This window comes from Pseudophryne corroboree, chromosome 10, assembly GCF_028390025.1.
Source record: "Pseudophryne corroboree isolate aPseCor3 chromosome 10, aPseCor3.hap2, whole genome shotgun sequence".
Lineage (NCBI taxonomy): Eukaryota > Metazoa > Chordata > Amphibia > Anura > Myobatrachidae > Pseudophryne > Pseudophryne corroboree.
In genome coordinates, this window is record NC_086453.1 from 172,249,278 (window position 1) to 172,276,429 (window position 27,152).

At 45.6% G+C, this 27,152-nt stretch overlaps 1 protein-coding gene across 1 annotated transcript in view; it reads left to right on the plus strand.

The window, feature by feature from the left end:
• Positions 1–27,152, plus strand: part of EFHD2 (EF-hand domain family member D2) — a 171,876-nt gene that overhangs the window by 93,280 nt on the left and 51,444 nt on the right. The window contains exon 2 of the mRNA XM_063941657.1: positions 16,419–16,566. Coding sequence (XP_063797727.1) covers positions 16,419–16,566 — 148 coding nt within the window. The remainder of the gene's footprint in view (positions 1–16,418; positions 16,567–27,152) is intronic.

Here is a 27,152-nt window from a genome sequence, read left to right on the forward strand (position 1 = left end):
ACGTTCTGGTAAGAACTTACTGTTGATAACGGTATTTCTCCTATGTCCACAGGTTCCACAGGGATCCCACCCTGACGCACCTGATTTGAGGATCTTTATACTCACTAAACTCTTCCCTCTTGCATGGGAGGGTGTGCATGTGTGTTCTACTCGCCTGAATAGGGTTCTACATAATGCTCCTGCCTAAATGCTTTGGAATCCAACTGATTTGCCTGAGCCAGTGGGCGGGGATATATGGACGGGCCCGTTGCATCCTGGGAGGACTGAAAGCTTGTGATCGTTTGGTGCCAATCCGCTATCGCTACATCATATCCCATTGTTATCCTGTGGACATAGGAGAAATACCGTTATCAACGGTAAGTTTTTACCATAACGTATATATCTCTCTCAAATCAACTGTCCCGGGATCTTGGGTGGATCCTGAAGCTTCCAATTTCAAATTTAGAGCCGACAAGGCGGCATTCCTTCCTGGGGATGATTCTCGACACAGAAGTGGAGAAAGCATTGGTGATCCAATCAATGGTTCGGGATGTCCTGAAGCCAGCCCGATTATTGGTTCATCATTGCATTCGCCTTCTGGGGAAGATGGTTGCCTCCTACGAGGACAACAAAGTTTGGGTGGTGGCCGCTACAAAGTGTGTCAACTCCCTCTGATTTAGAAACAGTTACCACAAATAGATATATGTGTCTAAATGTATGTATGTGTATTGTCCATGTGGGTTAAAATTTGCACTAAGCATTCTTATAAATAAATGCTTTCTTGTGATCACAAGTAGAAAATTTTATAATACTATTTTTTATCTGTCAAAGTGTTTATAATTTGTGACAACAATAAAAAGAATATATTCATAAAATCTGTCAATAACAAAAGTTTTATTCGGTTTATACAAAGTGAAGCGCTGGAAATTTTTCTCTTTTCGTAGTGCCTCCTACGAGGCACAACAATACAGAAGATTCCTTGAACGGTCTTTCCAACTGGATCTCCTGGTGAAATGGTCGGGATCTCATCTTCACATGCACCAGCGAATACGCCTGTCGCCGAAAGCCAGGATTTCATTCCTCTGGTGACTGCAAACTTCTCACCTTCTCGAGGGCCGCAAGTTCGGGATTCGGACTTGGATCTTTCTAACCACGGATGTAAGTTTTGGAGGTTGGGGAGCAGTCACCCAAGGGAAATACTTCTAAGGAAAGTGATTCAGTCTTAAATCCATCCTTCCGATAAACATTCTGGAGCTAAGGCCCGGGTAAAATGGCCTTCTACAAGTGGCACATCTTCTTCAAGATCAGGCCATTCAGGTTCAGTCGGATAATGTAATGGCGGTGTCCTACATAAACCGACAGGGTGTTATGAAGAGCAGAGCTGCAATGTCAGAGATAACAAGAATCCTCCTCTGGGCAGACAATTGCGTGGTGGCGCAGCAATCTTCATTCCGGGAGTGGACAACTGAGAAGCGGACTTCCTCAGCAGACACAATCTCCTTCCAGGAGTATGGGGCCTCCATCTGGAGGTATTCCTAGAGGTTACAAGCCGATGGGGTGTACCTCAGATAGGCATGGTAGCCTCTCGCCTCAACAAGAAGCTTCGGAGGTACTGTTCCAGGACAAGTGACCCACAAGCAGTGGAGGTGGACGCCCTGGTAACTCCGTGGGTGTTCCAGTCAGTGTATGTGTTCCCTCCACTTCCACTAATCCCAAGGATTCTCAAACTCATAACAAGAACAGTAGTTCAGGCGATCCTCATTGCACCGTACTTGCCAAGAAGGGCTTGGTACACGAATCTTCTGGAATTGCTACTGGAGGATCCGAGGCCTCTTCCTTTTCGCAAGGACCATCTACAACAGGGGCCGTTCGCCTATCAAGACTTACCGCGGCTACGTTTGACGGCATGGAGGTTGATCTCCAGATCTTAACTTGGAAGGGCATTCCGAAAAGGGTCTTTCCTACCCTGGAATAGACCAGGAAGGGAGTAACGTCTAAACATTGCCATCGGATTTGGAAAAAGTATGTGTCTTGGTGTGAATTTCCTACGGTGGAGTTTCAACGGGACGGTTTCTCCTCTTTCTGCAAGCAGTTGTGGATGTATGCCTACACTTGGGCTCCATAAGGGTCCAGATTTTGGCCTTGTCCATTTTCTTCCAGAAACAATTGGCTGCCCTCCGTGATGTTCAGACTTTCTTGAAAGGGGTTCTGCACATCCAACCAGCCTTTATGCCTCCTACGGCACCATGGAATCTTAAGGTGGTGCTGCAGTTCCTGCAATCGGATTGGTTCGAGCCTTTACAGGAGGTGAACATCAAGTTTCTTACTTGGAAGGCGGTCACACTGTTGGCATTTGCATCTGCTAGACGTGTATCAGTATTGGGGGCATTGTCTTGCAAGAGCCCCTACTTGATTTTCCATGAGGATAGAGCGGAGCTCAGAACGCAACAGCAATTTTTCTCAAAGGTCGTGTCGGCTTTTCATATCAACCAACCTATTGTGGTGCCAGTGGTTACTGACACTTCAATTACCTCAAAGTCCCTGGATGCTGTGAGGGCTTTGAAAATTTATGTGAAGAGAACTTCTCATCACAAAAAGTCAGATGCTCTGTTCGTCCTTTATGATCCCAGCAAGGTTGGGTGTCCTGCTTCTAAGCAGATGATTTCTTGCTGGATCAGGTATACTATCAGCATGTTTATTCTACGGCAGGATTGCCGTGTCCAAATCCTGTTAGGTTCCACTCTACCCGTAAAGTGGTTTCTTCCTGGGAGGCTGCCCGGGGTGTCTCGTCTTTGCAGCTTTACCGGGCTCTGTTCTGCAGGAGCCTCAGCGCTCTCCCTCCCGTACTGGGAGCTTTGGTACATCCCCATGGTACTAAATGGAACCCCAGTATCCCCTAGGACGTAAGAGAAAATAGGATTTTAATTACCTACCGGTAAATCCTTTTCTCATAATCTGTAGAGGATGCTGGGCGCCGGCCCAGCTCTTCGTTTCCTGCGTTGTTACTTGGTTAAGTATTGGTTCAGCTGTTGCTGTTCCTCTTTCCTGCTGATAAGCATGGTTTCTTCTAGTTCCTGCTGCTTAGCATGGTTTCTCCATGTTCCGGTTGGTTAGCATGGTTTCTTTCATGTTTCATGCTGGTTCGCTTGATTTCTTAAAGTTGCATGCTGGATTGCATGGTTTCTCCATGTTGCATGCTGATTAGCATGGTTTCTCCATGTTGCATGCTGGTCAGCATAGTTTTTCGTTTCGGTGTGAGCTGGTGTGAATCTCACCACTATCTGTGTATTTCCTTCTCTCGAACTATGTCCGTCTCCTCGGGCACAGTTTCTACACTGAGTCTGGTAGGAGGGGCATAGAGGGACGAGCCATCCCACACTATTAAACTCTTAAAGTGCCCATGGCTCCCAAGGGACCCGTCTATACCCCATGGTACTAAATGGAACCCCAGCATCCTCTATGGACTACGAGATAAGGATTTACCGGTAGGTAATTAAAATCCTATTATCTTTGCCTTGGTTGGACAGTATGTGCTATATCAGACAAACAATGATGCAGACATGGCCAACAAGCCACCAAGCTCTGCTTGATGTCTCTGACCAATGGGTATGGGACTCAGGGTTGACACCAATTAAGTCGATACCCTTTGGTCGACAGTGGATAGGTCGACACTAGAAATAGGTCGACACGGCCATTAGGTCGACATGAGTTTTTAATGGGGTTTTTTTTTGTGTTGTTTTGTCCGTCAAGTGACCGGGAACCCCAATTAGTGCACTACATCCCCTTGCATGGCTCGCGGATGCGTGCAAGGTGCCTCGCTGCGCTCGGCACAGGTAACCGTTCCCGATTGTAGTCCACGTGGATCGTAAAGTATGAAAAAGTAAAAAAAAATTTTTTTAAACTCATGTTGACCTTGTTGATTTTGACCTAATCTCTGTGTCAACCTAGCCACTGTCGATCAATTGTGTCGACCTAATGGGTGTTGACCTAATTGGTGTCGACCTAGAGTCCGGATACCTTGACAAATACCTCTTAAGCACACAGTAAGAATGGGACTGCTTTGAAAAATTTTTGGGAGATGTATACGAAGGAGTGCAGGGACAAATAGTATAGATTTTTTTGTATATTGCCCACATACAGTAGTTGGAATACTAAATACAGCTTTATGAAAATGCAGAGGGGAGTCCTTATGTTCTTGTGACACAGACATTGGGGTCTATTTATTAAGCCTTAGACGGAAGTAAAGTACCAGTCAATCAGCTACTAACTGTCATGTTACAGGCTGTGTTTGAAAAATAACAGGAGCTGATTGGTACTTTATCTCCATCCACTTTATCCTTCTCCAAGGCTTAGCATAAGCTCCTTTGTCCCAGAGGAGCTTACAGTCTAATTTCTCCACCCCATGCATATAAACACACACTAGAGCCAATTTTGGGCCTGATTCTGAGGTGGGAGTAAAGCAAGAAAAGAGCAAGTAACTATGCTCCTTTGTTAAATTTAAAATGTACAGTGAGATTTTGATTTGAAAGTTGAGTGTTCAAACTCATATCTAGATAGCAGTTTAAAATGAAGCTGTCCAGCATCTGTGTGATACATGCAAAAGCAGCCAGTATTAACGCATATGAAAAAAAAATGTATTTGCACCCCTTGCAGTTTGCCCAAGTGCAGTTACTTGCTCTTTCTGCTTTACTTCCACCACAAAATAAGGCCCTTAATTACGCGGGAATACCAGAACACTCACCTGCAGTTACCCATGGATATGGGGAGAACATAAAAAGTCCACAGATAGTACCCTGGTGGGTTTTAAACTAGATTGTGTGTCCTGATTGGATGAGCATTTTCCAGTCTTACTTTGTTAATTACAAGCAAGAGTAAACACACCCAATTTATTATACAAGTCATGAATTTTATGAAAATAAAAACAGAAAAAAAAAAACCCTCAAAGACCGTGAAAGGTTCAGAGACTGATGACTTTACCATGTGTATGCATTCGGTCAGCATTGACATTGTGCTCAGGATAAATTTTGAAATGCATAGGTGATGTCACCCCAGTTTATGTCTGCTATTGAGGTACTTTTGGTAGATAGTACAATTATTAGTGGATGAACAGTACAATTATAGGGTATGTCTGTAGAACAGTGCAGTTACAATCAGAATAGTCCATTTGATGAGCTTGAACTGCCTATGGGCGATGGAAAATAAAAATAGCAGAAAAATACATGGAAATCCACTACCATTCATTTTCTTTTCTCCTTAATGTGTTACAGTATATTTCATCTTCCCCGGATGAAAATGCAGTACCAATGCCGTCATCTCCTAGGTGCAAAGTTTTCCACCTTACTGAAAATGTTGTAGTGTGTGTTATGGGGTCCGGTATGTAATACCACAGTAAATTAACTGCATCCTGTGTTATGGCCTATTTCTCTTATGTCCTAGAGGATGCTGGGGACTCCTTAAGAACCATGGGGTATAGATGGGCTCCGCATGAGACATGGGTACTTTAAGACCTTTAGTGGGCGTGAACTGGTTCCTCCCTCTATGCCCCTCCTCCAGTTAGATCCTGTGCCCAGAGGAGACTCGTCACACACTAGGGGAGCTCTACCGAGTTTCTCTAGAAAATAGACTTTGTTAGGTTTTTTATGTTCAGGGAGCACTGCTGGCAACAGACTCCCTGCTTCGTGGGACTGAGGGGAGAGAAGCAGACCCACTTTCCTGGACTGATGGGCTCTGCTTCTTAGGCTACTGGGCACCATTAGCTCCAGAGGGTCTGAACACTGGTGTCGTCTAGCTGTTCTTTCCCGGAGCCGCGCCGCCGTCCTCCTCACAGAGCCGGAAGATAGAAGCCGGGTGAGTATAGGAAGAAAGAAGACTTCACAGGCGGCAGAAGACATCAGAGCTTCGGAAGGTACCGCGCAGCGCACCTTTGCTCCCGCACACACACACGAGGCACTGCAATGGTGCAGGGCGCAGGGGGGGCGCCCTGGGCAGAAAAGATTACCTCATAAAAACGACTGGCAAGCTATATACACTGCATTGCAGGGTATTAAAAAACCCCGCCAGTATAAATATTAGTAGGACCGAAGCCCGCCGTCGAGGGGGCGGGGCTTCGTCCCTCAGCTCTAACCAGTGCCATTTTCTCCACAGCTTGGCTGCAGAGACGCTGCTACCGGACCCTGCCCTGATATCTACAAGTAACAGGGTGCAAAACGAGGGGGGGCACAATATTTGGTGCTGATTTGATATATATATTATATATAAAACGCGCTATACAGGTCTGGGGTATTGTTATATTTCAGACTGTAGCGGCGTTGGGTGTGAGCTGGCTAACTTCCTCTCTGTCTCTCCAAAGGACCTCCTTGTGGGTCTGTCCCCTATAATTCAGTGTGTGTGGGGGTGTCAGTACGTGTGTGTCGATATGTCTGAGGCGGAAGGCTATTCGAGGGAGGAAGAGGAGCAAAATGTGATAGTGACTGTGTCGGCACCGCCGACTGCTGATTGGGTAGACATGTGGAATGTTTTGAATGCAAGTGTGGCTTTATGGCATAAAAGATTGGGCAAAGCTGAGTCTCAGAACCAAGCATGGAGTCAATCCATGGATATTGCTGTGTCTCAGAACCCATCAGGGTCACAGAAACGTCCCTTTACCCAGATAGCAGACACTGATACCGACACGGATTCCGACTCCAGTGTCGACTATGATGAGGCGGGATTACACCCACGGGTGGCCAAGAGTATTCAGCACATGATTGTTGCAATAAGGGATGTATTACATATCACAGAGGACCCTTCTGTCCCTGACACAAGGGTCTGTATGTTTAAAGAGAAGAAACGTGAGGCAACGTTTCCCCATCTCATGAACTGAACGCTCTATTTGAAAAGGCTTGGGAAACTCCAGACAAGAGGCTGCAGGTTCCCAAGATAATTATTATGGCATATCCTTTCCCCTCACAGGATAGGTTACGGTGGGAATCCTCTCCCTCGGTGGATAAAGCCTTGACGCGGTTATCCAAAAAAGTGGCCCTACCGTCCCCGGACACGGCGACACTAAAGGATCCTGCGGACCGCAAGCAGGAAACCACTTTAAAATCAATGTATGCGACTACGGGAGCCCTCCTCAGATCGGCAGTTGCGTCGGCATGGGTGAGTAGCGCTATTGCAGCTTGGGATAACTTGTCATCTGACAGAGATACTGTTCTGTTAACTTTGGGTCACATCAAAGGCGCAGCGTTATACCTAAGGGAGGCTGCGAGGGATATTGGCCTCTTGGGATCAAGGGTCAATGCTATGGCAATTTCAGCTAGGAGGTCACTGTGGACCCGTCAATGGACTGGTGATGCTGACTCCAAGAGACTTATGGAGGCTTTGCCTTACAAAGGTGAAGTGTTGTTTGGGTATGGCCTCGCGGACCTGGTTTCCACAGCTAACGCGGGTAAGTCTTCTTTTTTGCCTTTTGTTCCCCCACAGCAAAAGAAAACACCTCAGTACCAGATGTAATGGTGGTCTTTTGGTCTCATAAATTCAGAAAGGGGCGTGGATCGTCTTTCCTCGCCAGAGGTAGAGGAAGAGGGAAAAGAACACCAGCTACGGCTAGATCCCAGGAGCAAAAGTCCTCTCCTGCTTCTGCCAAATCCACCTCATGACGCTGGGGCTCCCCTGCGGGAGTCCGCATTGGTGGGGCACGTCTTCGGCTCTTCAGCCAGGTCTGGGTTCAGTCTTGGGTGCTAGGGATTGTGACCCAAGGGTACAAACTGGAGTTCGAGGACTTGCCTCCACACCGATTTTTCAAATCGGCCTGACCAGCTTCTCTCCTAGAGAGAACAATAGTTGCAGCGGCAATACAAAAACTGTGTCAACAGCAAGTGATTATCATGGTTCCCCGGTTACAACAGGGGGAGGGGTTTTATTCAACTCTATTCATGGTCCCGAAGCCGAACGGCTCAGTCAGACTGATTCTAAACCTAAAATCCCTAAACCTGTATTTGAGGAGATTCAAATTCAAGATGGAATCTCTCCGAGCGGTGATCTCCAGTCTGGACGGGGGGCAGTTTATGGTCTCACTGGACATAAAGGATGCATACCTTCATGTCCCCATATACCCACCTCATCAGGCGTTCCTGAGTTTCGCTGTGCAGGATTGTCATTACCAATTTCAGACGTTGCCGTTTGGGCTTTCCACGGCCTCGAGGATTTTCACCAAAGTAATGGCAGAAATGATGGTGCTCCTGCGCAAGCAGGGGGTCACAATTATCCCATACTTGGACGATCTCCTGATAAAAGCGAGATCAAGAGAACAATTACTGAAAAATGTGGAGCTCTCTCTGAGGGTGCTACGACAACACGGCTGGCTTCTAAATTTGCAAAAGTCGCAGTTGGTTCCGACAACTCGGCTGTCGTTCTTGGGCATGATTCTGGATACAGAAAGACAGAGGGTTTTTCTTCCAGTGGAAAAAGCTCAGGAAATCCAGAACATGGTCAAGGCTCTGCTACAGAGGTTCTCAAACTCGGTCCTCGGGAGCCCACACAGTGCATGTTTTGCAGGTAACCCAGCAGGTGCACAGGTGTATTAATTACTTACTGACACATTTTAAAAGGTCCACAGGTGGAGCTAATTATTTCACTTGCGATTCTGTGAGGAGACCTGCAAAACATGCACTGTGTGGGCCCCCGAGGACTGAGTTTGAGAACCTCTGCTCTGCTAAAACCAAAAAGAGTATCGATTCATCAATGCACTCGAGTGTTGGGAAAGATGGTGGCGGCCTACGAGGCCATTCCGTTTGGCAGGTTTCATGCAAGAGCTTTTCAGTGGGACCTACTGAACAAGTGGTCAGGGTCCCATCTCCAAATGCATCGGTTGATATGCCTGTCCCCCAGGGCCAGGATCTCTCTCCTGTGGTGGCTCCAGGGGGCTCACCTTCTAGAGGGTCGCAGGTTCGGAATTCAGGATTGGGTTCTCGTGACCACGGACGCGAGCCTCCGAGGATGGGGAGCGGTCACACAGGGAATAAACTTTCAGGGAATATGGTCAAGCCAGGAGGCTTGTCTGCACATAAATGTGGTGGAATTAAGGGCCATATACAACGGCCTGAGGCATGCGGAGCACCTTCTTCGCAACCTACCAGTTCTGATCCAGTCAGACAACGTCACAGCCGTGGCGCATGTAAACCGACAAGGCGGAACAAGGAGCAGAGCAGCAATGGCACAGGCCTCCAGGATTCTTCGCTGGGCGGAAAATCACGTGAGCGCCCTGTCAGCAGTATTCATTCCGGGAGTGGACAATTGGGAAGCAGACTTCCTCAGCAGACACGATCTCCATTCAGGAGAGTGGGGACTTCATCAAGAGGTCTTTGCAGAAGTGACAAGTTGCTAGGGACTCCCTCAAATAGACATGATGGCGTCACGCCTCAACAAGAAGCTTCGGACGTATTGTTCAAGATCAAGGGACCCTCAGGCGATAGCGGTGGACGCGCTGGTAACACCATGGGTGTATCAGGCGGTGTATGTGTTCCCTCCACTTCCACTCATCTCAAAAATATTGAGAATCATAAGAAGAACAAATGTTCAGACGATACTCATTGTTCCAGATTGGCCTCGAAGGGCCTGGTTTCCAGATCTTCAGGAAATGCTCACGGAAGATCCTTGGCCTCTTCCTCTCAGAGAGGACCTGTTACAACAGGGGCCGTGTGTGTTCCAGGACTTACCGCGATTACGTTTGACGGCATGTCGGTTGAACACCAGATCCTAGCTAGGAAAGGTATTCCAGGGGAAGTCATCCCTACTCTACTTAAAGCTAGGAAGGAGGTAACGGCGAAGCACTATCACCGTATCTGCAGGAAGTATGTGTCTTGGTGTGAATCCAAGAATGCTCCTACGGAGGATTTTCAGCTGGGTCGTTTTCTCCATTTTCTACAGACAGGAGTGGATATGGGCCTGAAGTTAGGCTCCATTAAGGTGCAGATTTCGGCCTTATCAATATTCTTTCAGAAGGAATTGGCTTCTCTTCCAGAAGTGCAGACTTTTGTGAAGGGAGTACTACACATCCAACCTCCTTTTGTGCCCCCAGTGGCACCCTGGGACCTTAACGTTGTGTTACAGTTCCTTAAATCACATTGGTTTGAACCTCTTCAAACTGTTGACTTGAAATTTCTCACTTGGAAAGTGGTCATGTTATTGGCCTTGGCTTCGGCAAGGCGGGTGTCAGAATTGGCGGCTTTGTCTCACAAGAGCCCCTATCTGATTTTCCATGTAGATAGAGCGGAATTGAGAACTCGTCCTCAATTTCTACCCAAGGTGGTTTAGTCGTTTCACATTAAAACGTTAAAACTCAGAAATCCTATCTTAGAGACACTACTGACATCCTTAGAAAGTTAGAATCAATCACATGGAAAGAGGACTACTGGTTAGTCACAAGCGATGTCACTTCTTTATATTCCATCATAGATTGTGCACAGGGAATAGACAGCACACGTCATTACCTCGAACAAGACCCCAACATGTTACCAGACCAACGAGAATTCATTTTGGGGGGCATAGAGTATATTCTCACCCACAATTACCTATGGTTTAACAACAACTATTACCTACAGACCACCGGGACCGCTATGGGGACGAGGTTCGCGCCAAGTTACGCAAATCTGTTCATGAGCAAGTGGGAAGACGATACAATCTGGTCTGATGTGGAGCTTGGTGCGAACCTCGTCCTCTGGACAAGATTCATAGATGATATATTCTTTATCTGGAAGGGAGATGAAGAATCACTCAAAAGTTTCAATACACACCTCAATCAGAACGATCGGAATCTCAAACTCACCACCACATATAGCAAGGAAAAAGTAAAATTTTTAGATCTCAACATTTTCATAGATGAAGATCGAATAAACACAAACACTTACAATAAAACTGTCGACGTGAACAGTTATATACTAGCCACCAGTGGGCATCATCCGACATGGCTCAATGGCATACCAATGGGACAATTTAAAAGACTTCGTAGAAACTGTTCCAAAATGAGTGATTATGAAACACAGGGGAAGGTTTTGAGTGACAGATTTAAGGAAAAAAACTACCACACCGAGACAGTACAAGTAGCCTTCGAAACAGCAAAAAAGATAGAGAGGCCTGCACTCCTTAACTACAAAGAGAAGCCAAAACAGATGACACAAATCGAAGAACCACTGTTCATAACACAATATTCAGACCAAGCCCATCAGATCAAAAAGATCATCACAAAACACTGGCAGATATTATTGCAAGATGACAATTTAGCTAAAGTTCTACCCCCTAACCCCAAAGTCATCTATCGAAAGGCTCCTGACATAAAGAAAAAACTAACACACAGCCACATACCGCCACCAAATCAGATACAAACCACAATAGATGGGTCACAGAACAAAGGAGGTTTTTACCATTGTGGGACCTGCTCAGGTTGCCATATGGTAAAAGCAAGAAGCACATTACCCACTATCATGAAAAATCCGCAACTAACTCATACAGTTACAAAATCAAAGACAGAATCACATGCCACAGCAAAGGCATCATATACTTACTAGAATGTCCATGTAAGTTACAGTATATAGGGAGAACCGTCCGACCACTGAAAATCTGAATCAGTGAACACATTCGCAATATTAAACGAAAAACAGAAGATCATCCGCTCTCAGTACACTTTAGAGACCATCATGAATCAAACCCCGCATTACTAAAGTTTACGGGGCTGAAAGAAATCAAGAAGAACTGGAGGGGAGGGGATTATATACAAAAAATAAATAAAGAAGAGTTACGTTTAATAATTTCCTTTGGCACACTAGCACCAAAAGGGTTAAACATTGATAATGAAATAAGGTCTATCATCTGCAAGTAGAACCAATCATTTAGTATACAGATATCCAATACCCAGAAAAAGCCCACAGGGAACATAGGATTATAAACCACTCCAAAGTAGGAAAGTTATATATATCCCAGATATTTCATAACAATACCAAAGAATCCACTTTACCATAATTGTTGACACACAAGAAACATCTTGAATTTTTGAAAAGCTCCGTGATCAGATAGCATACTAACAAGCCACATAAAACACATAAGAAATATCCCGACGTAACGTAACATCTTCCACAATAGTAAGCTTACCAACAGGCCCTATACCAGGCATGTCCAAACTGCGGCCCTCCAGCTGTTGAGAAACTACATATCCCAGCATGCCCTGACACAGGTTTAGCATTCTCTGACAGCAAAACTGTGTCAGGGCATGCTGGGATATGTAGTTTCACAACAGCTGGAGGGCCACAGTTTGGACATGCCTGCCCTATACCATTTGCTCTAACAATAAGATTCGCACCATCACTGGTATACAATAACCGCAATTCTCATTTAATTTTACATGACCAAAGTATATTATGTTCATTGGTTAATGCACCTTGGTACCGATGACTGAAATTCAGAAACCCAGACACACAACCAGAATCGTATTATTTGTCTGAGAATACAAATGCCTAGCAAAAAATAATTAAGAAACACCACTTATGGACCTTTAAAAAAAAAAAAAAAAAAAAAAAGGAATTTAATTTGCATTGCCATGTTTTCACACTTTCCCTTTTCCCTGTTTCTGAAACTCACAAATGGGACAGATTGCAGGAACATGTGATCTGCCCCCTGCAATACTGACAACCTCAACCACCATTCAAAAAAAAAAAAAAAAAAAAAGGAATTTCATTTGCATTGCCATGTTTTCATACTTTCCCTGTTTCTGCAAAACTCACAAATGGGACAGATTGCAGGAACATGTAATCTGCCCCCTGCAATACTGACAACCTCAACCACCAATCAAATCAGTGGAACAAAGGAGGAACTGATGCTGGTCCCGCCCGCAAGCCTTCACACCCACCACTATCAGAACACTGCAAAGACTCCCAGAGGAAGACCGATCCGGTTGAAACGCGTTGGAGGAGACGACTAAGAGACATCAAACCATTGGAGGACAGGAGAGTGCTGTGAGACCCTCGGAACTACGGCGCAGACATCGGTAAGCAGTACAGACGGACGGGCAGCAGGAGGACCACACAGGTGAGTACTCCGTTGCGGGGAGGTGCAACACTGCCACAGACTCTGTTTAGATCCTGCGGCTGAGCTCCCCCCCACGCGAACACGACCAACCCAGCGAGCGGCGCAGGCACACGGGGAGATCCCTAACAGGACGAACCGGAGAGCGGGTGCGCGAGCTGAGGGACGAGTCTGTCCGGAGCCGCCAGGAGGTTCCCGTACCTGTACCCGCACCTGTACATCTTACAAGTACGGCCGCAACGATAGTGCACGAATACCTGACTTCCACACGCAGAGGTACGGGACGCCGTCCTCTGCAACTATATGAATCTAATTATTAAAGACAGATTTTTAAAGCCCACACAGTCCGGTCAGGACTAGAGACATTTCCACTGGAAAATCTATATTTGACTTTTAAAGCAACACAGCCAGATTTAATCATACATATATATATTTTTTCCAGCCCATTGGCCTTTGTGTCAGAACACACACGCCAAGAACCTAAAGGATTTAATCACCAATTTGAGTGATTAAAGGACTGAGTTAAAAAGGTGCTCCCCGTGGAGCACACATTGTGATTACCACCTTTTTCATGTTCCACAATATTATCTGCACTGTTTCATTATATTGAGTGTCATATTTGATACATGTGAAAGTAAAACACACCTTTATATAAGTATCCATTTGCATCATTTCACGAGTACTCAAACTGTAGGGGATGAGCGCAGTCAGGTGAAAACCAGATATCCATATTGAACCAAAGGGCAAGGACACCCTTTTGACTAGCAGCACATCCCATACAGTAAAACCACCCCAGTGCGCAGATTACCTCCCTTTTTATTATACTGTTGAAATCAGGCTGTTGCTATTTTCTGTTGTTGTTCATACTGTTAACTGGTTTGCTTATATACCATGTTGTATGGTGTGTTTGTGGTGTGAGCTGGTATGTGTCTCACCCTTGATTAACAAAATCTTTTTCCTCGAAATATCCGTCTCCTCTGGGCACAGTTCCTATAACTGGAGTCTGGAGGAGGGGCATAGAGGGAGGAGCCAGTTCACGCCCATTAAAGGTCTTAAAGTGCCCATGTCTCCTGCTGAGCCCATTTGTACCCATGGTTTTTACGGAGTCCCCAGCATCCTCTACGGACTAGGAGAAAAAGATTTACCGGTAGGTTTAAAATCTTATTTTTTTCTAATGAGAAATGTATTTCCTTTTTCTGAGTACATTATAATTAACCCATAACCAATATAAAAAACTACCAAGTTACCTTATTTGTCAATTCCAAATATTACTATTAATAATAAGAATGCATTTTCTGTTGTAAGGACTGTTAGGGAGTGTGACACACACCATCTCTGATTCTCATGTAGAAATGTGCATGTACCGTATGTTTACAAGAGATCTGCCATAATGTGAATAAATCTGTTTTGCCGGATTCTGTATACATCACACTTCTCAGTGTCTGCGGTATGCTATGTTAACGCTGCGCGCTGACACAGCTTGCAGTGAAAGATGAGTAAGATTAATTATCCTCACAGGATTTCTTGTAGTTCATATTAGTTACAGCATGTGACTGGATTTAGCGCAAACTGATGATGTCATAGACAAATTGGAAGCGCTGTGTGCACGCAGCAGAAGGTTGAGTGATCGTGGCAGCGACTTGGCAGTTCTTAATTATCTACAGTATCTCTGAGTGGGTACAAACCAATCGGCAATCCAGAATCTCATTCAGTTCTGAATGCTTAAAAATACCACAACATTCATGATTATCAATATCTTTATCCCCCTTGTGATTTGGCACAATTTCCAAATGAGCTAATTTACCCACAGATCTGCCCATTCTGGCAATATTTGCACTTTTTTTTGCAGCATAAATCTGCAGTGTCACACAGGACATATTGAAAAATATATTATTTTTTTTATAATAAAAAGACATTCCTATTGAAATGAATGGATTTTAGTCATATGGCGTCACACAAGCAGGTTTCTTGGTAAGGGTGGTCTTCAGTATGCCGGCTGTCGGGATCCCGGCGCACAGTATACCGGCGCCGGAATCCCGACAGCCGCCATACGACACTTATTCTCCCTAGTGGGGGTAAACGACCCCCCTGCAGGGAGAATAAAATAGCGTGGCCATCGTGCCCGCAAGGGGCTCATTTGCGCTCGCCACATTGTCGGTATGCCGGCGGTCGGGCTCCTGGCGCCGGTATGCTGGTCGCCGGGAGCCCGACCGCCGGCACACCATACTACACCCCTTGGTAAGGCAGCTTTTAAAATTGCCTGCAGGAAAACAACTGAAGAAAACAATCGCTTCATCGATGCCTCTCTCTTTTAGCAGTCACATACTTTATTACATTGCTCAGTGCAGCTTTTCTTACCAACTAGCACAAAAATGCTGTGAAATACTGGAGAATGTTTCCCTGCCAACAGCTGATTTTACACCAGCATAAGAGTGTGACCAGAGATGAAACTGAGCACAAAGTGGAGACAGTAATGGTAAATGGTCAGGAGCTTTGGGTGGGGAGGAATAAGATAAAAGAAAGCAGAACCATAGCTGTAACCATCCCATGCTACACTCTTCACTAACCACACAAAACAAAATGTTTAGTTTTGCATTTTTCAACTGCAAACGGTAAATTAAGCAATGCCAAAATAAATATGCTAGACGTTGGGTATTATCATTTGGATTGATGTGTCAAAGTATCACTAGTGCCCGTAATAACACTTTGTTTTCTGTTTAATATATGTTTCATACAGGTTACAGCTCAACATTTAAAGTGGCATTAACATTCATTGTAAAGCCCGCCGAGAATCAGTACTTAAGCAAATATATCCCTACGGATATGAATATAGGCCCTCATTCCGAGTTGTTCGCTCGCAAGGCGAATGTAGCAGAGTTACACACGCTAAGCCGCCGCCTACTGGGAGTGAATCTTAGCTTCTTAAAATTGCGACCGACGTACGCGCAATATTGCGATTACAAACGAGTTAGCAGTTTCAGAGTAGCTCCAGACTTACTCTGCCTGTGCGATCATTTCAGTGCTTGTCGTTCCTGGTTGACGTCACAAACACACCCAGCGTTCGCCCAGGCACTCCCACCGTTTCCCCGGCCACTCCTGCGTTTTTTCCGGAAACGGTAGCGTTTTCAGCCACACGCCCCTGAAACGCCGTGTATCCGCCCAGTAACACCCATTTCCTGTCAATCACATTACGATCGCCGGAGCGAAGAAAAAGCCGTGAGTAAAAATACTTTCTTCATAGTAAAGTTACTTGGCGCAGTCGCAGTGCGAACATTGCGCATGCGTACTAAGCGGATTTTCACTGCGATGCGATGAAAAATACCGAGCGAACAACTCGGAATGAGGGCCATAATGCTAAAGCATATTTTGGCCCCATCTGCTAGGTATGATGCGGGTAAGGATGGCTTTATCGATCTCATGGAGCTGAAGCGGATGATGGAGAAATTAGGAGCACCACAAACCCACCTGGGCCTTAAGGACATGATTAAAGAAGTGGATGAAGATTTTGATGGAAAACTCAGCTTCAGGGAGGTGAGTCCACTGCATCATCCATGATTTGTACTTACTGCAAAGAGTCGGATGAGAACTGAAATTACAGTCTCAAAGTGATTCATTGGATTTATTAATATGATATTTTAATACTTTCTTAATAATGCATGAAGGAAATAATGGCACTGAGCAATAACCCACTCCCATGTTATTAAGCTTGCATTTCAGAGATGAGCAACTGTCCAGCTATAAAAATACTTTTAGGGTCTTTTTTAGGTCTTGCAGACAACTGCTGTTAGCTGTGATCCCCAGTGGTATGAAATAGGATCCCTAGAATACTAAATTTTATACAGTAAAGGCCACATCCTCAATCATTCCCTCTGGTTTGACAATATTGCAAAAGTCAAAAGCAGTGACATCAGGTAGACCCCCTAGTCTTATGTACGTACAGTAATTCAGCTCTCCACCCTACTGCACAATAGCTTTTAGCTTCAGTGCAGAATTCCACAGTGGAAACTGTAATTGTCACAAATGGCTCTCATTACACCACATACTGTATTTCTCTGTATGGTATTGATCTAGTGTGTTTAATAGGGCTCTGACACTTACACAGACAAATTATATGCCTACGCCTTAGGGAACTGCTGCTGATTTCTATTTAAATGTAAGATTTTGTCACCAACTAGCATCTGGAATTAGACTGAGTTTTCCCCTGGTAGTTATGCATTGTGGTTGCAGGGTTAAGGAACCAATTGGAATGGTGACTAACTGTGTAATGTCACTCACATGCTGCCAGTGACAACTGAGAAAATGTGGGTGGTGGCGGCAGCCTGTGTGGTCATTTGTGTACTAATAGGTATTCCAAATAAGTTTAATTGCGGTTAAAGCAAATGCAGTACACTCTGTTCAGGCAAGCACATCAGTGTGTATGAGGATCATTATCTTTAGACCACTTTACATGCTTTGCACTAGTCTAGTGTAGCCAGAGACCAGGCCCACATGGTCAACGTGGCAGCCATGGCACTGAGGGGTTAACCCCTGTTGCTTTTGAGTAATTTTTGAGTGGACCAATCAGCGCTGAGGTGCCAGTTGTACATGTGATAGCTGTTGGCAAAGAGCAAGACTGAGGCCATCAACACTTAGACCTAGGCTGCAGCAAAAGGTTGGCCTGTGCATAATGCTGGGACATGGCATAGACAAGTTCCAGCGATGGGAGCTGGGACTAGTACCAGCAGTAATGCACACATATATACAGGGTAGTCCCTAAGTGTGGAAACACCCTTATAAAAAGGAAATGAGTAAGGAAATATTAATCCAGTGTGTACACATACTGTATGCTATGGCAGTGGGGGAAAACTTTTTAGGGTATGTCACAAGTATGGTGGCCGTCTTGAAGTCAGCCACCTTGGAAGCAACTCTAATTTTTAATTGGGAATGTAGTCATTTGACATCAAACATGCAGAATTTCATAAGTAAAACAATGGTGTTCTTTGTTTTAACGTATCTATTAATTCTTGAGTTTTAGCTGAGTTTTCTTTTGCAGGTAATGACATTAATGACAATGGCACTAACACAAACTGTTGAGATTGTCTTGATTTCTGGAGAATGAAGCACACATGCTATTTCAAATAATTTCAACCAATGTCATCCAAATAGGTCACCTACTACTTCTAGAGCAGTTTGGCAATTTGTCAAAAAGTCTGGTAACTGCACTGTGAGTAATGGATGGCTTATTTGAGTGACGGTTGTTGAAATTATTTGCAATAGCACATGTGCTTCGTTCTCCAGATATAAAGACAATCTCAACACATTCATTAGTATCATTGTCATTAATGTAACTACCTGCAAAAAAAACCTCAGTTGAAACTCGATAATTAATAAAGATACATTAAAATGAAGAACACCATTGATTTCAGCTGATCTGCAATACATTGGTTTATAATCCTAAAGTATATTCTGAGTATATATTTGTGATATGTTTAAATGGGATGCGATTATGTGACTGGCGGTCGGGAGACTGCTGGTCACTATACTGACATCAGGATCCTGAATAGTGAATAGCCCTATGGCTAGCGCAGTAAGCCACCGAGCACGTAAGGGGCTTCATTGCGCTTGCTACCTTCCCTGTCCGCCATCTAAAAGTTGGGATCCAGCCGCCTGTATGGTGACTGGTGGTCTCCAAACCGCTGGTCACACGAACCCAACCCATTTAAATGTATTTACATTTAAAAGAGTGTTTGTATTTTAAAGGTACAAAATGCACTTCATTTCAGTATTTGATTTTAGAAGCCAACTCTGTGACTGTAGGAAATGAGATGCTAATTGTAATTTCCTTGCAGGAGGTCTGCAAGGCCTTTTGATAGTGGTCAGTGTACTCACTCCAGGTGTTAATGACTGGAGGCCTATTAAGGACTGAGCACTGTGAAGATTATGAAGAAGTCGTAAGGGCTCTCCTACAGTGATATTTTATCGCTCCTGAGTCCTACGAAAAAATGTTCTGGGATTTGCACAAGAACCCTAACAGTACCCATGAGCAGTTCGCCACCCAGCTGAGGTAGTACGTGGTGAAGGGATCTGAATTCACCACATGGTACGCACTGATCGACCTGATTTGCCAGGATCCGTTTTATCGCAAGCGCACTGCACAGGTAAAGTGCTTTTGACCAGCAACCGCTCTGCTCTGTCCCTGCAAGTAATTAGAGATGACTGAAGCACCTACTGGACAGGAAGTGCACCCCAGACTCGTGCCCAAAATCCGAGTGCTGGAGCTCAGCTTGCTTATTTAACCCGTGGAAGTGTGTGCAAAGAGACTGTTCCCACTTTAGTCAGTCCGATGGAGTGTGGCCAGGAGCAGGTGGACTCTGCAGAGAGTCACCTGCATGGCTAAGAGGCCCCCACAAAATATGTGGGGGCACCTGCAGAGAGAAGGCCTGGAGAGTCTGGGGCGTAAATCATTGTAGTGAGCCCCCACCTTGTTGCCAAAGTTACTAAGGCAGATGGGCTGGAACAAGAGTTACCCATGACAATGGTCTTCCTGGACTTGGGAGCTGGCCAAAAGTTGCGCGATATTGCCATTGTGGTTGGCCTCCCAATAGATGTGGTCCTGCGAATGATCGTGGTGGTGGAATCGTTACTGCCTTTGCTAACGCCACCACTTGGAGTCAAGCAGATAAACTACAGTCGTCATCATCTACAACAGCACAGCCCAGAGGAAAAGACCACAGCGGGTAGACACCCACCAGCACAGCCCACCACCGTCCCAGAGGCATAGATTACATTAGCTAGATCAGCACACCTACCCAGCATGTCTTTTGCCTCTAGTAGACCTACGCCACATAGCAATGCAGAGGATGTTAGTTCCAACTTCGGCAGTGAGTATGAGTGACCACATTGGCCTCCCTTTGACTTACCCCAACCAGTTTGCCCTTAGTAATCCCATCCTAGACTTCCCTGTAGAGTACCACAACTTAGGAGAAAGTGAAGGCCACAGACAGGAGTTTAGGGAGGCTCAACTTTTTGACCTATCCCTGAAAGGTATGAGGCACCACGTTGCCAGCAGCCTTGCTAGGATGGAGGCAGGAAGTGTGACATGGTGGAAAGAGTTACTGTACCACGTAACCAAGGTAGAAGGGAATAGACCAGTTATGGAGCAAAATCAACTGATGGTCCCCAGGAGCTTTTGGGAGCAACTGATGTCACTTGCACATAAAATCCCTTTTGCCTGACACCAGGGGTGGGACTGAACACGAAGGCACCTGAGACAGAACTTTTTCTGGCCCAGAGTATCGGATGATGTCCAGACCTACTGTAAGTCATGTCATGTATGCCAGCTGAATGGATCTCCCAGTGCTCGGGCTCCCCCTCAGGTCCTTGCCAATTGTCAGAGAACCTTTCCAACAAGTGGCTGTGGACATAGTAGGTTCTCTACTGTTGTGCTGTGGCTCTGCTTGCCTTCACTGCGGAAAAGTTAGCAGATGTGCTTATAGGCATATTTAGAAGAGTAGGTTCCCCAATAAGATCCTAACCAAACAAGGGACACAGTTCATGAGTGATCTGGTCCAGTGTCTCTGGACAAGGTGTATAGTGAAGCAACGCCATACCACACCCTATCACCCCCAAACAAATGGACTGTGCAAGAGATTTAATGTAACTCTGAAGCAGATGCTACAGGCATTTGTGACAATGGAGGGGGGAGACTGGGAGCAATACCTGCCACACCTCCTGTTTGCGTATCAGAAGGTGCTGCAGGAGTCCACTGGTTTCTTGCCCTCCGAGTTACTATATTGTTGCAGAGTTCGTGGACTTCTTTACCTGTTCCATGAGCTAATGGGTTTAACACATAATGAGTATGTGTTAAAGGTCAGAGATCAGTGAGAGAATCTTGTGGGGCTTGCGCAAGTGAATCTTGCAAAAGCGCAGACCAAGCAGAAAACTTGGTATGATCAGGGAGCACATGCAACGGTCTTTGAAGTAGGGCAGAAGGTGCTGGTTCTAGTGCCCACACAACAGTACAAGCTCCAGCATACCTGAGTTGGACCATGTACGGTCACAAATCACCTATGTGGTGTCATTTAACAGCGATGGTAGGAGGCAGCATACATACCATGTAAATATGTTGAAGGCATACCATGAGCACGTGGAATCGGTAACTTCTGTGTGCTGTCTAATTATGAAAGAATGAGGAAATGTCCCAATTCCTGACCTCCTTGCGGATGCCAGAGGGGAGGTTAGTGCAGATGATTTAAGCTGGGCAAGGAACTTGGTAACATCAAGAGGGAGCAGCTTAAGTCAGTGCTGCGGTCCTTTAAGCACCAGTTCAGTAGGAATCACGGCCTGACTTCTTTGCATGCACTCCAAGTAGACACTGGTGAGCATAGGCTAATTCGGCAACCCGTGTATCTGGTCTCACCAGAGGCTCAGGCAAGTATCTACAATGAGGTGCAGGAGATGTTAGCGCTAGTTGCAGTTACGGGCTCCCAACAGTCCCTGGGCCACCTTCGATGTATTGCTTCCCAATAAGGACCAGACAATGCGCCAGTTGAACAAGATGTATTGTTAGATGAGTTGGCAGGAGCAAAATTAATCTCCACTTTCTTCTTTTGGGTCCATAGGGGATTACCCTGGGGTGTCGCTGGTTGGAGCTTGACCGGGCACCAAACAGTTAAAGGTGTAGCGCCTAGAATGCACTGGTCCCTCCTCACCTACACCCCACCAGCCAGCTGGGGAGCCTGTTACAGGCCCAGGTCATTGTTCCAGTTCCACCTCATCTACAAAACAAGGTTTACTATTCCAGCTTGTTTGTAGTACCGAAACCAGATGGTTCGGTAAGACCGATTCTGAATCATTGAACCCATGCTTACGAGTGTTCAAGTTCAAGATGGAGTCTCTGAGAGTGGTGATCTCAGGTCTGGAAGAGGGGGAATTTCTAGTGTCGCTGGATATCAAGGATGCGTACCTTCACATTCCGATCTGGCCGCCTCATCAGGCTTATCTACGGTTTGCTCTGCAGGACTGTCACTACCAATTCCAGGCCCTGCCATTTGGTCTCTCCACGGCATCGAGAGTGTTCACCAAAGTGATGGCAGAGATGATGATATTACTCCACAAACAAAGAGTGAACGTAATTCCTTACCTGGACAATCTTCTGATAAAGGCTGCGTCCAGGGAGCAGTTGTTGGAGAACATTGGTCTCACAACCAGATTACTGCTGGATCATCGGTGGATTCTGAACCTACCAAAATCTCACCTAGAACCAACGCAGAATCTTCATTTTCTGGGAATGATACTGGACACAGAGTCTCAGAGAATGTTCCTTCCCTTGGAAAAGGCAATGGTGGTCCAGTCGATGGTTCAGGCTGTCTTGAAGCCGACCTGAATCTCAGTACATCTGTGCATCCACCTTCTGGGGAAAATGGTGGCTTCTTACGAAGCAATTCAGTAAATAAAAGGTTTCATGCGAGGACCTTCCAGCTGGATCTGATAGACAAATGGTCCAGATCGCATCTTCACATGCATCAGGGGATTCGTCTATCGCCAAAAGCCAGGATCTCTCTCCTGTGGTGGCTACAAACTTCTCACCTAGTGGAAAGTCGGAGGTTCGGGATTCAGAATTGGATTCTGCTAACACAGACGCAAGCCTCAGAGGTTACGGTGCAGTCACCCAAGGGGTGCAGTTTCATGGAAGATGTCAAGTCAGGAAATCGTTCATCCAATAAACATCGTGGAACTCAGAGCTATCTACAACGCCCTTCTGCAGGCCTAATCTCTTCTACAGAATCAGGCCATTCAAGTTCAGTTGGACAATGTGACGGCGGTGACTTACATAAACTGACAGGGAGGTACAATAAGCAGAGCCACAATGTCAGAGGTGTCAAGAATTCTCCTCTGGGCGGAAAAACATGCCGTGGCATTGTCTGCGATCTTCATTCCGATAGTAGACAACTGTAAGCAGATTTCCTCAGCAGACACGACCTGCACCCGGGGCAATGGGGCCTCCACCCGGAGGTGTTCCAGTGGCTGACGCATCGGTGGGGTGATCCACAAATCGACATGATGGCCTCTCGTCTCAACAAGAAGCTCAAACGGTATTGTTCCAGGTCGAGGGACCCACAAGCCGTAGCGGTCGACGCCCTGACAACTCCGTGGGTCTACGGGCTGGTGTACTTGTTTCATCCCATTCCTCTGATCCCAAGAATTCTCAAAAGAATAAAAAAAGTGAAAAGTGTTCAACCAATTCTCATTGCTCCGGACTGGCCGTGAAGGGCCTGGTATGCGGATCTTCTCGAGATGCTATTCGAAGATCTGTGGCCTTTGCCTCTTCGAGAGGATCTTCTGCAGTAGGGCCCGTACGTTTATCAAGACTTACCACGGCTATGTTTGACGGCATGGAAGTTGAATGGCTGATTCTAGCCAGGAGAGGGATTCCTGACAAGGTCATCCCGACTATGATCCAAGCCAGGAAGGGGGTAACGTCAAAACATTACCATCGTATCTGGAAGAAATATGTCTCTTGGTGTGAGAGCAGACAATATTCTACAGTGGAATTTCATCTGGGATGTTTCCTGCTTTTTCTGCAGTTGGGAGTGGATGTGGGCCTACGCCAAGGCTCCATAAATGTTCAGATTTCGGCCTTGTCTGTTTTCTTTCAGAAACAATTGGCTTCTCTCCCTGGATTTTCCAACCACTCCCTGAAAACGGTCAGTTGACACCCATAAACGCCTTCTTCCTGTCAATCTTCTTACGATCGGCTGTGCGAATGGATTTTTTGTTAAATCCATCGCCCAGCACCGATCCCCTTTGTACCCGTATGACGCCCCTGCGCATTGCGGTGCATATGCATGCACAGTTTTGCAGAGTTTTGACCTGATCACAGCACTGCAAAAAATAGCTAGCGTGCGATCAAGTCGGAATGACCCCCATTATCCAAAATTGTGAGATCAGTTTGTGAGTATGCTTCTGAAATAGTCATCCAAAGCCATCTCGTCAGTGTTTGCTTATTGGCAGGCCATCCTTTCTTGTGAAATTTGTAGAGGACGAAGAGAGTGTCTGTCATTCTGGTACGATCCACGTAGATCCTTACAGCACGAACTATGGCCTTCATTCCGAGTTGTTCGGTCGCTGGCAGATTTTAGCAGCATTGCACACGCTAGACCGCCACCCTCTGGGAGTGTATCTTAGCATAGCAGAATTGCTAACGAAAGATTAGCAGAATTGCGAATAGAAAATTCTTAGCAGTTTCTGAGTAGCTCGACACTTACTCCTACACTGCGATCAGCTCAGCCCGTTTCGTTCCTGGTTTGACGTCACAAACACGCCCTGCGTTCGGCCAGCCACACCCCCGTTTCCCCAGACACACTCCCAGAAAACGGTCAGTTTCCGCCCAGAAACACCCACTTCCTGTCAATCACACTCCGATCACATCAACGATGAAAATTCTTCGTTCGGACGTGGGTAAATCTAAGTTTTGTGCTAAAATACTTAGCGCATGCGCACTGCATACCATGTGCATGCGCATTTTTGCCTTAATCGCACCGTTGCGAAAATCGGCAACGAGCTAACAACTCTGAATGACCCCCTATGTTCAATGATGGTCTGCTCCCTGAAAAGCCGGAACTACTATTTCTTCATTAAGATGGAAATTGGAGACTACCTTAGAAAGATATCCAGATTTAGTTCTAAGAAGTGCTCTGTCTGGATGAATTACCAGAAAAAGAGGGTGATACAACAGTGCCCCTAAATCTTATACTCTTCTAGCTGAAGCAATTGCCAGAAGAAAAATAACTTTAACTGTCAACCATTTGAGATCCACACGATTCAGTGAATCAAATGGGGCAACTCGCAGTGACCTGAGGACTAATTCTAAGTCCCAAGGAGCTGTAAGGGGGAACGAAAGGAGGTTGAATGAAGCATCCCCTGGAAAAAAGTGTGAACATCCTGTAGGTATGCAATTTACTTTTGGAACCATACAGTTCATGCTGACACTTGTACCGTCAAGGAAGTCACCCTAAGACCCTTGTCCATTCCTGCTTGAAGAAAAGCTAGAATTCTAGAAACTCTGAAAGACCTAGGATCAAAACTTTTGGCAGCGCACCATTGTAAATATGACTGCCAAATCCAGTAATAGATACGAGCAGATAGATTTAATACTTTAAGCATCGTCTGAATTTCCACTTGTGAAAAACTTTTGCTTTTAAGATGTACGTTTCAAGAGCCATGCCATCAAAGATAGCAGGAACCCTGAAACAGCAGATCTGGAGCGTCCTCTGCAGATCTGTGTACCATTTTTTTCTGGGCCACGCTGGCGCCCCCTTTCTGTTTGAATATTCAAATCACTCTGGATTCCAGAGAGATTGGTGGAAACACATAAGCCAGACGAAAATTCCTTCTCACTGACAGTGCATCCACAAAGGTTGCTTCGGGATCCTTTGTTCTCGACCCATATGTGGGTACTTTGTTGTTCTGACGCGAGACCATGAGATCCGCTTCCTGCAGTCCCCACATGTTTACCAGAATCTGGAAGACTTCTGAGTGTAAGGCCCATAAGGTTGATTGAATGTCGTGCCTGCTGAGAAAGTCCGCTTCCCAATTTAGTACTCCTGGTATGAAAACTGCTGACATGGCTGGATGACGAAGTTCCACCCACCTTAATGTGTGGCTTATCTCCTTCATTGCCATTCGTCTTCAAGTGCTTCCTTGGTGATTGAGGTATGCTGCTGCCGTGGCATTGTCCAAGCGAATCTGAATCAGTTTACCGTGAAGCATTTCCTTTGCCTGGGTGAGTGCCATGTATATGGCCCAAAGCTCCAGAAGGATTGGCAGATGACCTTCTTCCTTGGTCCAGCATTGCTGCGTGGATGGATACTCTCCAACTGTGTAGCAATTACTGAACCCTTGTCTGTAATGTTATTTTGTTCAGAGACAAAGATTCTCTGAAGACTGGTATCCAATACAGCCCCCAGATGCATCATCCATTGAGACTAAGGAAGACTTTGCCCAATTTATGAGCCCGCCGTGATACTGTAGGCTGGCTATTGTCACTTGAAGATGGTGTTGCAGAGTTTCCTGAGACTGAGCCAGGATAAGCAAGTCATCTAGATATGGGAAAATCCTTATTCCCTGATGATGAAGATGAGCTGCCATTACCACCATTATCTTGCTAAATAACTTGAGAGCTGTAGCCAGTCCAAAAGGTAGAGCCTGAAACTGAAAATGTTGTTTGAGGATAGCAAACCTGAGATAACATAAGTGAGAAGATGCTATAGGTACATGGAGGTAAGCATCCTGAATATCCAGGGACACCATAAAATCCCCCGGATCTGTTGCCAGGATAATGGACCGCAAGCTTTCCATATGGAATCGAGGCACCCAGATATATTTGTTCAGCGTCTTGAGAATGGGTTTGTAAGATCCTGTTTGGTTTCTGAACTAGAAACAGGTTGGAATAAAAACCTCATCCCCTCTGTACTGTAGGAACCGACACTATTACTCCTGACTGTAGTAGTTTCTGAACTGCGTCCTCTAGAGCCAAGGCCTTTAATTCCACAGGCTGGTACAAAATCATTTTTAAGGAAGTGTTTTCCTGAAGGAAAAAGCATAACTGTGAGACACTGCTTCTTGCACCCATGTATCTGTGGTGGATTGTTGCCAAACCTGTGCAAAAAGAAGTTGGCCTCCCACCCTGGGATCCCCCAGGTGGTGGTCCGTGCCATCAAGCTGATGGCTTGTCTTCTGGTTTAGAAGCTGGATGTCTGGTTGACCAAGACTGTTTCTTCTTAGTCCTACCAGATTCACCTGACTGAGACTGCTTGCTGTAAACCTTTCCTTTTGCTTTACCTTGAGCCTGAAAGGACCGGAAAGCAGGAAAACTGGTTTAGCCTTATATGAAGATGGAACTTCACTTTTTTGGAGTCTGCCTCAGACACAATAATGTTATCTAATTATGTGCCAAACAGAATATATACAACACAAGGCAAAGATTCCAGGACCTTCTTGTATTCTGAATCAGTCTTCCATGCACTTAGCCATGTAGCTCTGTGAGCTGCTACTGAGGAGGTTATGGCCTGAGAAGCTACTGTACCCATATCCAGGGCAGCTTGCTTTATATATGCAATATGGGATAACTTTTCTTT